At 36.1% G+C, this 12,756-nt stretch overlaps 1 protein-coding gene across 1 annotated transcript in view; it reads left to right on the forward strand.

The window, feature by feature from the left end:
* The first annotated feature begins 2,909 nt into the window (after positions 1-2,909).
* Positions 2,910-12,756, forward strand: part of LOC123554217 (splicing factor Cactin-like) — a 32,924-nt gene continuing 23,077 nt past the window's right edge. The window contains exons 1-2 of the mRNA XM_053548310.1: positions 2,910-3,048; positions 5,050-5,112. Of these exons, the coding sequence (XP_053404285.1) occupies positions 2,966-3,048; positions 5,050-5,112 (146 nt within the window). The 5' untranslated portion in view covers positions 2,910-2,965. The remainder of the gene's footprint in view (positions 3,049-5,049; positions 5,113-12,756) is intronic.

Consider the following 12,756-nt stretch of genomic DNA (forward strand, 5'->3'; position numbering starts at 1 on the left):
TGCATTGGCAGTCTGCACGATATCCTTATCCTGTATATTTCGATGGACAAGCTTGAAATTTAACGGATTCGAGAATAATGTTGGAGGAATTGTCTTTTCAGCGTCAGGACATGTATGTATATGTTCTCTGTATCTGTAGGTTACGAAGTAGAAACCAATACTGGCGTATGGCTTCGGGGGTGTGTGCAATCTAATCGTGAGCCTGAATGGCACTCTTGAATGCCTCGACGGATCCGGCACATACAGTGCTCTCTTCCGGATGATTCCAGTCCACCACTGTTCTTACAAAGAAAGAGTTTTTATATTGATCACTGCTCGCATTATCAACTTCAAAACATTGAGTCGGTCAATAGCTATTCATAGCTAATGTTGATTTGCTTTGCCATAACCGACAATAAATAAAATTTGTATTGTATTGTATTTTATTGTATTTTGAATTGTTTGTAACCTGGTTTTCAAGAATGTTTTGGTCACACGTACAGTCTTTATATTTCACAGGTTTGATTTTACGTCGAGGTCTTAGCCTAACTAAGTAGTCACAGGTGTCTATTGCAGGTGTAATGAAGTATTTCGACCCCCATAGAATAACGACCCCCCGGTCATTATTCTATAGAAAATGTGACTCCTTTCCTGTAAAATATTGACTCCCCTTATAAAAAACTGACTCCCTTTGAAAACTCTATAGAATAACGACCCCCGGTCAATATTCTATAGAAAAACTGACCCCTCCAAGTAAAATACTGACTCCCTAAAGATGACTCCCTTCGAATCTCATAGAATAACGACCCCGGTTATTATTCTATAGAAAAAGTGACTCCTTCCATGTAAAATACTCACTGCCGAAATTACTACATTCGAACTCTCATACAATATCGATTCCCGGACATTATTCTATTTAAAAAAGTTACTCTTTCCGTGTAAAACACCGGCTCCTAAAAAGACTTTCGACGATAATATCTATTAAAAAGTGATCCCCACCAAACCTAACGGACAATTTTACTAGATCTACAACTCTAATACCCTCCATTGCCAATAGTTAACATTTTGATTGTACTACTACTACTGGTGCCGCTACTTCTATTGCTGTTACTACATGTACTTCTTCTTCTTCTACTACTACTACTACTACTTATACTGCTACTACTACAACTGCTACTACTGATACTACTATACCTGCTTCCACTAATACGTCTTGTACATCTACCTCTTCTTCTCCTGCTGCTGTTGTTGCTGTCACTTATTCCTCTGGTGGTGCTGCTGCTGCTGCTGCTACTGCAACTGCCACTACTACTACTACTACTATTACTTTCTATTGTTGCCGCTACCATACTTTAATGCCACTGCTAAGTATTGCAACTTCTATTAATGCTAAGTTCTATGCTAGCAGTTTCTTGTGCAGTTTTCTTCTGAAGAATTACTTCATACCGAAGTTTGCAAGGATTATTGACACTGGTGTGTTTTGTGAACGTATTTTGAATTGTTATTTTCCTGAAAAAAATGTATACACCAAGATACAGCGTCTAGAAATAGAATCCATTTTCCCGTTGCGGAATGCTCTGATTTCTGTGTCAAGTGATGGTATCTGGGGCTAATGGTCAAACGGAAGGACGGACGGACAAGGGCAAATCTATATGCCCCCCTCCCCCGAGTGGGGGCATAAAATGCAGCAATTAGGCCTTAGATACATGAGTTATCACTAAATTTGACCAAATGACCGGGGTCGTTTTTTTATGGGAGTCAATATTCTTCGTGAGGTTCAGTTTACTTCACGTGGGGGAGTCATAGTATTATGATCTGGAGGTCATAATACTATGACCGGGGGGTCACTTTTTCTATAGAATAATGACCGGGGGGTCATTATTCTATGGGGGTCGAAATACTTCATTACACCGGCAACATACCCTCCACTATCTTGAACAGCAGCGTCAGTCTGTTGTACTCTCGCCGTTGCTATAATGTTGGGAGTTGTAGCTCCTGGAGCATCTTATTTTGGTGACACAGATCTCGTCGCGGGATCTGTAGTCCTTCTTGATGAAGCGCGCCGCTTGTCGTTGTATTCGTTCAATGGCGGTCACATCCTTCCCAAGATATGGGTCCCAGATGGCAGATCCATACTCTAACGTAGAGTGTACGAGGGAGATGTATGCAAAATTCCTGCAGTCGTGCGTACAATTTCGGAGGTTGCGCCGTAAGAAGTCCAAGTTGGAATTGGCTTTCTTGCAGATGTTGGTGATATGAGTGCCCCGCTGTAGATCTTCAGATATGGTGACACCAAGGTATGGATTACATGGTACTTGTTGAAGAAAGGTGTCGTTTAGCTGGTAGAAGTGAGATGATGATTGACGGATGCTGAGGATGTAGCATTTCTTGGCGTTGAATCTCATGCCCCAAGTTTCAGCCCATTTTTCCAGTTGAAACAGATCATCTTTTAGTATGGCATGGTCCCTGGCTATTCGGATGATTCTATACAGAAGGCAGTCGTCTGCAAAAAGTCTTACTTGCGACTTGACCCATTCAGGTAGATCGTTAATTGATATGTGACCGAGGAAATGCAGATGTACTAAGATTTCCCTTGCGGCACGCCAGATTCTACTTTGACGCTCTTTGAGTGTTTCCCTTCACACACCACGTCCATTTTCCTGTCTGTCAGAAAGAATGCGAGCCAGTTGTTCAGTTCACTTCTGATGCCATAACATTCGAGTTTGTGGAGTAGCTTGTCGTGAGGCACGGTGTCGAATGCCTTACTAAAATCTTATGTTTTAAAATAAAAATGCCTTGATTGAAAATAGTTCTTCCAAAATTGTTTTTGCTGAAACGATTTCCACACCTAAAAGTTTATGTCGAAATAAGTTCAACCCCGAATGTTAAAATGTCGGTATCCGGGCGGACGGGGTTTAACATCGATATCAAGCGTTTGGAAGATTGAGACTTCGTGTGAGAAACGTCCTTGTTATTATCAAAAATTATGGGTCACAGAGACAAATATAAACACGAGCGTAGGTCTAGATCAAGAGAAAAATATCGATCAAGAAAGAAGAAGCACTACAGGTAATAGTTTAAGGTGGAGAATCTCGTGTTGTCTGACAGTAATCACAAGATATATTTCGGATATTCAGTACATTCGGATAATCACTAATGTTGAGTAAATCAATGCTTTATGTACAGATATTAGGAAGTGGCTAGATATGTTTTGTGACATACACCCTAGCCTCAGTCTAGTTTTAATTGTAGTCCTAAATATAAGACCCGACTAGTCCGACAAATTTGACGCCATGCATCCTAGGAAATATTAAGATATTTTTTCATATGGGCAAATTTTTATCCTCAGTCGCGTCAAACACTTGAAAGACCAAAACAGTGGAGGAAATTTACAGTGAAATTTTCATCGCTGCTGACGCTTTACATGCTATAGGTTTAAATCCTGATTATGTCACGAATTGGCCATAAATTCAAATAAAACTTAATGTATCGAAATTCCTCATTGATTTATGTAAAAGGTATCAAATAATTTACAAAATTACGAATTTTCTTGTGAAATATATACTGTACACGATCAGTGTTTATCGCGTCTACACAGCCTATGCACAAGCGATAAAACTAATAACTTTACATGACTTGTGTACTGTGATTTATCCTCCATTATTTTGATCATTCGAAGTTTTGAAGTTTAGATTGCCACGTCATAAAGTAATACAATCTAAACGTCAAATTATTTTGACTTATGACCCGACATGACTCGTATCACATTACGTTCATTTTAATTGGATGTTGCTAGTGGTCTGAGAAATAATGCTTTATAATGATGCTTTATAAAAAGCACCAAAAGACGGTCCAGCACCCCAAATCCAGCACCCATTTACTGTATAAAAATAGAATCAAGGTTTTTAATTTGGCAGTGTTGCATTTCATGGTGATATTTGCTTCACGCTGCTGTCATTTTTTTCATCTAAAAAGATATTGCCAAACATTCATATGCCAACAACACTCGACACATATATCTGTCAGTTTCTAGTTAGATCATTTACATATCATTGTTCTTTTCTGAGAAATAAGTTTTTAAACACTGGCAAAATTTGACAGTTGCGTCAGTCATAAACAATTAATTGTGAGTATTGGAATGTCACAACTAAATAGCCATTCAAAAGCTTCTACAAATAAAATACAACTGTGTGTGTGTAAGTTATAACAAATACTTATGATTTATTAAGCCTATGCTTAACTTGCATATCTGATGAATGCAATTTTAATTTGTTTCAAATCTTGTTCACTTTTGTTTTGCCATTCACTGTCATATTAGAATTACTCCCCTAAGCATGCTAAGTATTTGAACCAAAACAGCAAAATGTTCTGGTTGTCACAAAATAAAGCAAATTTAACAATATTTGAAACAAAATCAAATTATGTTCGCAAGGCATGTGCCAGGTCAAAGAAGATTTTGTAAATTATAAGTATTTGAAGGCTCCCAGATTCAGTTTTTAGATCAATGTAAATCTGTTGAGATTTTTCATTAGAGGGGATAGGGTTTGCAGTTGGTAATACCAAATACCCAACTGGAAGTTTGGCCAAGGTCTCCGAAAATTTGGAAATTAACAGACAATAATTATGAAGCGTTATCTGTCTTTTTTGTTGTGACTGATTGTACAACATCTTTTTCTCATGAACCGCTGGATACTCACTTGAAGAATTCAACACACCAAGTGCGGCTCAAACCCACATCGATGAGGGGCAAGTGATTTGAATTCGGCGACGTTAACCACTTGACAACAGAGGCCCCTAAATTTAAATTTACTATGTGCACTAATCTGCATAGATCTGCTTGTTATAAAATAATTACTCTAAACCTAGACCAAACCTAAAGGTATTTATTAGATTTAATTGATATAGAGAGTCTGCATTCATAAACTTAAAAATTAGGTAATGCAGGGATTACTTTATCATTGAGTGGATACCTAGCCTATTGTGTTCATGTTATGGTGTAATCTTAGAGAATATTGTGTTATATAATAATTTTATTTTAACTCACTGAAGACTTTGTCCTTTAATTTTCAGATCAGACTCAGAAAGTTCTGAAGACAATGAATCACGACACAGAGGGAGAAAGCAGCGCCACAGGTAAGTTCCCAGTAAATATATAGAGGATATTACATGAGTGTCTTTTCATATTGAATTTATTAAACAAGTTGAATAAAATAATAAAATGCGAGGCTCTGCCGAGCATTTTATCAATTTTATTCAACAAGGTTAATAAATTCAATGTGGAAAGTCACAGATGTGATATTCTTTTTATCACATGTTAGCCTTTCCTGGCGAAACATCAAAAATTCTCTTTTCTTTTACTATATAAACAAGTCAATTTGACCAACGCCTTACGTACTAAAAATGACGTCGACGTCAAATCTTTATTACACTAGTGTATTATCATTTTTAGCTCGACTATTCGAAGAATAAGTAGAGCTATCCTACTCACCACGGCGTCGGCGTCAGTGTCGGCGTCGGCGTCACACTTTGGTTAAGTTTTTCGTACCAGTCCACATTTTGACAAGGTCTTTTGAGATAAAGCTTTGAAACTTTCAACACTTGTTTACCATCATCATGGCCAGTTATAGGCAAGAGCACATAACTCCATCAAGGATTTTGGCTGAATTATGGCCCCTTTTGACTTAGAAATCATGGTTAAGTTTTTCGTACCAGTTCATATTTTGACAAAGTCTTTAAAGATAAAGCTTTGAAACTTTCAACACTTGTTTACCATCACCATGTCCAGTTATAGGCAAGAGCACATAACTCCATCAAGGATTTTGGCTGAATTATGGCCCTTTTTGACTTAGAAATCTGGGTTAATATTTCGTACCAGTTCATATTTTGACAAAGTCTTTTGAGATAAAGCTTTGAAACTTTCAACACCTGTTTACCATCACCATGTCCAGTTATAGGTAAGAGTACATAACTCCATCAAGGATTTTGGCTGAATTATGGCCCCTTTTGACTTAGAAATCTTGGTTAAGTTTTTCGTACCAGTTCATATTTTTTGTAAAGTGTTTGACATATGGCTTTGAAACTTTTATCACTTGTTTAGTATAATAGTCTCTATCTGTAGGAAAGAGAACATAACTCTGTCATCTATTTTGGCTGAATTATGGTCCTTTTTGGCCTTTGAAATTGGTTCTGTTTTCATACAAGTCCATGTTTTGTCAAAACTATTTGACATATGGCTTTTAAACTTCGAACACTTGTTTATCATTATGATTTCCATCTGTAGGCAAGAGTACATAACTATTTTGACTGAATTATGGCCCTTTTTGGACTTTGAAATTGGCTCATATATTGCGATTTAGTGCAAGACTTATCGAAATCAAAGTAATACAGGAACATTGTTTGTCTAATCTATTTATTTCTTTTGTCTGAATATCCATGGAAATATTTTGACCCCATTCTTCAATCAATTCTTCGAATAGTCGAGCGCGCTGTCATCAGACAGCTCTTGTTATTTTAATGGCTTTATTACACTCCTGCGACATCAAACATGTGATAAAGGATGTCCTTGTCTGAATTATATCAACAGCATCCATGCCTTGGGTGTCTTGTATACTTTTTTCTTATTTTGCTTTAGTCTTCTTGGACAATAAGATGAAATAAAATCTGAAACTTTTTTGCCTAAATATTATTGCATTTATTTTACTACCCGAAATTATACACAAGAAACAACTGCAATATTCACAGTTTACTACATGTTTATTTGTACATTTTAGATATGATGACACTCACATAGGCTATACTGATTATAGGTGCATATGATACTGCAAGCAACAAGTCTAATATGTAATTCACCTTTATATATAAAAGTTATTATAAATAGTTTGGCAAAGTTTGGCCACTCCATTGTTTGTAGTAACCCCGTCGACCGGGAGGAAACCAGACGCGCCCGTAAAGCACCACATCATTACTCCACGGTTGGCTGTGGAAGCAACAATCAGCACCACACGAACGCAAGGGATACCACAGTACACCAAAGTAAATTAAACACCCCCCATAACTCGACGGTTGGCTGTCAAAGTAATGAGGAATATTTAGCGGACCAACGGAGCAAGGCAACGTACTGTGATTCTAAGCAAAGCGAGCAAGGCTACAGTACACCACAATATTTAGCGGACCAACGGAGCAAGGCAACGTACTGTATGCTAAACAAGGCAAATACTATAATGAGCGGACCAACGGAGCAAGGCAACGTTCTAAGCAAGGCAACTATACTATAATGAGCAAGGCTATGACATAAGCAAGGCTATGACACATTTAAGCAAGGCTAGTCAGATATTGCCAAAGCACTAGAGCAATACCTTTTACACAGTAACATCCATACTATGACAACGTTCGAAAGCATGCCCGATCGCCCCCGCGGTCGACAGAATTTTTCCCGGCCCTTAATATATTAGGAGTGACATAAGTATAAAGATAAAAATGATTAACTGGATCACTATCTGTATAACTTAAAATGTCTATTAGTCCTCAATCCATAACTTGGTAAATTATCATCTAGGTTTCTCATCATCAACCATCTGGAGAAATGTTAATACCAAATTGGATTTGTCTGTTTCACGATTGATTTGTAGCCCAGGAATCTGTTCAGTTCCGTATCTATGTAAGGTGCCTGCATTCTGTTCACTTCCGATGTTAGCATCCAAATGGCAGCATATCATCTGTAACATAAGTACTTCACAGAACAGTCAGATTGCCATAGCAGAATTTAAAATGCAATAATATAATTAATTTTAGCATAAAAACAGAAATTTTTATCATTGGGGTGTGGCGGGTGGGCAATTTAACATCGATCTGAAACGCTAGCCAGTACACCTTAAATTCAACTGTGAATATTGCACGTGATCTGAAGTTAATATAACGCTTGAGTGGTTCCCAGACGCTAAGGCGTTCATCATTACTCTATTGTGTTTAGACAGGTAACCAATAAATCACAAAACAAGATTACTTGACAACAACGATAGTTTCTAGTTTACACACCTAGCAACAAGATAGCCATTAATTTCGGGAGAAAATAAATGTAATTATTTTTAGGCAAAATAATTTTTATTATTTTACTACCCGAAATTATACACAAGAAACAACTGCAATATTCACAGTTTACTACATGTTTATTTGTACATTTTAGATATGATGACACTCACATAGGCTATACTGATTATAGGTGCATATGATACTGCAAGCAACAAGTCTAATATGTAATTCACATTTATATATAAAAGTTATTATAAATAGTTTGGCAAAGTTTGGCCACTCCATTGTTTGTAGTAACCCCGTCGACCGGGAGGAAACCAGACGCGCCCGTAAAGCACCACATCATTACTCCACGGTTGGCTGTGGAAGCAACAATCAGCACCACACGAACGCAAGGGATACCACAGTACACCAAAGTAAATTAAACACCCCCCATAACTCGACGGTTGGCTGTCAAAGTAATGAGGAATATTTAGCGGACCAACGGAGCAAGGCAACGTACTGTGATTCTAAGCAAAGCGAGCAAGGCTACAGTACACCACAATATTTAGCGGACCAACGGAGCAAGGCAACGTACTGTAAGTCTAAACAAGGCAAATACTATAATGAGCAAGGCTACAGTACACCACAGTAAATTAAACATTCCCCATAACTCGACGGTTGGCTGCCGAAGTAATGAAGGAATATTTAGCGGACCAACGGAGCAAGGCAACGTACTGTAATTCTAAGCAAGGCAACTATACTATAATGAGCAAGGCTATGACATAAGCAAGGCTATGACACATTTAAGCAAGGCTAGTCAGATATTGCCAAAGCACTAGAGCAATACCTTTTACACAGTAACATCCATACTATGACAACGTTCGAAAGCACGCCCGATCGCCCCCGCGGTCGACAGAATTTTTCCCCGGCACAATAAATTTGCCAAAATTTATCCCCCAAAAATTCTGAGTAAGATTTCTTAATTCAAATATAGTACCTTTACCACAATTATATTGTTCTATAAACGAACCTAATTCAACCATGTAACTATAAATATAAATAAATTGGCAACTTAACAGACATGCACAGCAAATCTTGCCAACATAACGTGCAGATTAAATGAAATCACGTTAAACCTGTGTATGAGACCTTTTTGTCTTGAAAAAACTTTCAGCCAAAACGTTTGTTTTCGTGATAATGGTGTATAATACAACTCTGGTTCAACCTTTGAACGAAATAACTAATAGATTAGGTAATATTTATTTGCTTTGAATACAAATTTGAGTTAAAGAATTATGTCCCAATTAATCAATTTAAAAACTGAATCCAGCCTTTTACCCCATCTATTAAGGCGATAAAAGCTGTTTTCGTATCAGTATCTAGAGAGACGCCATGTTGTTTACGGCCTATCTTTCCTTTCAATGAGTTCAGAAATTAGTCGTATTAGGTATGACAATATAATACAGTACACTTCTATACAAATCTTCATAGTACATATAATAGATTTCCTCGGTCCAGTAGCACCAACAAACCATTCTATAAATAGATTGCACACTGTCGCACTGAAGTCCCATTACGAATAAATGGTCAAGCAAGCACGTGTCTATTTCAATATTACACTTCGTTTCGGTTAGCGACGCACTTCTCTGAATGACATAATCTGACCTAATTTTAACCTTGTAATAGTGTTTGAATATCTATAAATAGTTTCCTCAATTAAAACAATGTCAATGTGTTGCCTTCGTATTTGTGTGACTAAATGAAATGTTTCCTTTGAAATCTTGTATTTATCTCGTGTTTTTGTATGTATATAAACTGAGAACTTATGGATAAACTTGAAACTTATAGTGTTTCAAAATCTTCAACATGCACACGAACACAGATTCAATCCAATGCATATATAAAACGACGTTAACATATCTGTCTTTAGTAAAAGTATCAGTTAAGTTTGTCAATTCAAAGAAATATTTAATGTATTAGACTTAAATTGTTTATATAGCAAATTCGGTAATGATTATCTTAATCCAACAAATTTTACGCGATCCCAGGAATTATTGAGATAAGTTTTCGTAATCGGGCAATATCCCTACTCGCTAAGATTGCCCCGTCACAATTATAAAAGAATCTGAACATCGAATAATTTTGACTAATTTAAAACTGATTTAAAAAACCATTTCCGAATTAATACTATTGTGACCCTGTCAGAACTTACACAATGTTGTGTCGCAGTTCTAAAAGAATTCCAGAAGTTTTAAACTGCGGCTACAATTGACATTTATTAAGCAGAAGCTTAAGACTGGTTTGCTCTTTTGATGTCTGATGTGACTTACAAACATCGAATACTGATTATCGTGATACAAATTTATATCGTTGACATGTGTTATATGATCTATTCGAAAATGATTTGGTTTTGACAATTCGCCTACTCAGACCAGACCAAAAATAAGACAACGATTTTTTTTTTTTTTTGAAACAGATATATATAACTTAGCGGACAACTGGTATAGATCAACTAAATCCCGTATTGCCCGGTTCCTGCGACAACCTTCTAAAATTTTGCTATACAAATGATAAAATTATCCTGAACAGCCAAGTATGTTGTAATAGAATTTGATAATTTCAAAGAATTGTTAAGAACAATATGATATGCGATGTTGGAATTGGCCTAAAACGTGCCAACCTATCTTATATTTACAGGTATGATGTTCTATTATAAATCTTTAATTACAAAACAAACAGTGACACTGTCAGTGGGGAACAATTGAAAAACAGTTATATCTGCTGTTATCCCCCGTGAATGCCATCCAAAATACCATGTAACCTGACACAAGTGCTCTTAGAAATAAAGCCCTTAGAAATAAATATGTAACAGCTGTATGTTAGAATTCGAAACAAATATCTATCAAGAATTAATGACGATCCTTAACTTTTGTAGAAAGGCTAACCACATTATTAATTAATTTATTTTATTTTTACTCTAATATTCTCACGGTCATACCGATAGAATCCCAAACTATATTAATTAATATAATTAAGGTGATTTGACTTAATTCGATTTAACATTCCTTCCTTTTTTAATAACAAGTACATGTACTGTATATACAAAACAAAGCATTCTAAGAATAGTGAAATGATTGGACCGGGCCACAAGTTCATAACATTACTAACTCGGTCCGCCCCAGATTTTTTTTTTTTTTAATCCAAGAAATGTTTAAGACCATTTGAGCGTTGTTTACTTTAAACTATATGTATTTCAGGAAATGCAAAACAGCCTCTTAAATATTTAATGTAGCTAGTGGATACGTGTACGGAAGTTCGAGCTTTGACAAAAAAATTCCTCTCCAACTCCAAAACAAAAACGCAGTAATGCCACATTCTCTGGTGTCGGATGGATCCAAAACTATCAATCCTGAACACCAAACAAAAGGGACTGTCAAATACATTTCAACTTATTTACACAAAATACCACATGTATTTTGTTTTAATACCGCTTGTGATCATTTTACGTCGATATGAATAAAAGATAAAATAAGATTATTTGTAACAATATCATTGATAAGAGGGGAATCGAATATTGAAACAATTATCCATTACAAAACAGTTGTACTACTTTTGAATCGTACTGACTGTAAAGAAAACCCTGATTTAACAAAGAAAAGAAAAGCATAATCAACTTTTCTAATAACGTTATCATTTTCTATTTATAACTATGTATTAAAGAACTGTATTCGTTTGTGTTCAATGACGGTAACTATACACGATTTGCATGAAAAATAAGAGATACACAAGAATTTAGTTTGAAATTGACAGTGACGTATTCTAGGCCAAGACAATGTGTTTAATGTCTTAACATTTTATTGAATTAATATAGCAATATGTATACAGATCTACGTCCATGTATTTAGTTACATTTCAGTCACTCTTTGTTTCTGCAGTATAAAGCAATTATTCATCTATACCTTTAAAAACTATGCTGAAAAGATATTGTATAAACAAGTTTGCAGATAACGTTGCGCAAACTAATTTATCCAGGAACAGCCTAAACTGTACACCTGACAACTTTTGTATAGCTGTATATTACCTGTATTACAAAAAAAAAATTCAAGGTCGTTCGGTATAAGACCTGCAACCCTAACAATTTCGACCTCTTTATTTATGTTAGATTTTATCCAATCTGAATTTAAACAGTGGATCTTAAATTCTTATTCTGTGGATGCACGTGGACTGTTGTACATTAATGAAATCATTCAGGAGAAAATTTGTAAGTACTTCTAAATCTTAAATTTTGACGAGTGAATTTGCTGATTTTAAGATCTCGATAGAACTTTGTTGTGTAACCTGGTCAGACTTTTAAAAGAAATGTTTGCCGTGAAAAAATACCTATTTGTGCAGGTGCCTGCGTTTGCATGCCGGCAGATACTCCCGGTCCTGTGCGACTTATCGCATGATGACGGCTGGTGATTGTAAGCGCATGTATGAGAAAAACTTACTTGAACATCAATTGACATAGAGTTACTAGTATAAATAATAAAATAAATAATAAAACTAATTTATCTACTATCAAAGACGCTAGTTTTTCCTTACAATCTTTCTGCCAGTTTCGATAAACTCGTCCAAACTTTAGACAATTCAACGGCCCCTTTTAGCTTCAAGGCGAGATTAATGTAAGACCCTCTGCAAATTTGCTATTTAATTGCTAGAAATAACTGTGCAAAATGTCCTTGTCCTAAGCAATGTGACGTCACTAACTTGTTCTACGAGCACCTT

Source organism: Mercenaria mercenaria, chromosome 7, assembly GCF_021730395.1.
Source record: "Mercenaria mercenaria strain notata chromosome 7, MADL_Memer_1, whole genome shotgun sequence".
In the NCBI taxonomy this organism is placed as follows: domain Eukaryota; kingdom Metazoa; phylum Mollusca; class Bivalvia; order Venerida; family Veneridae; genus Mercenaria; species Mercenaria mercenaria.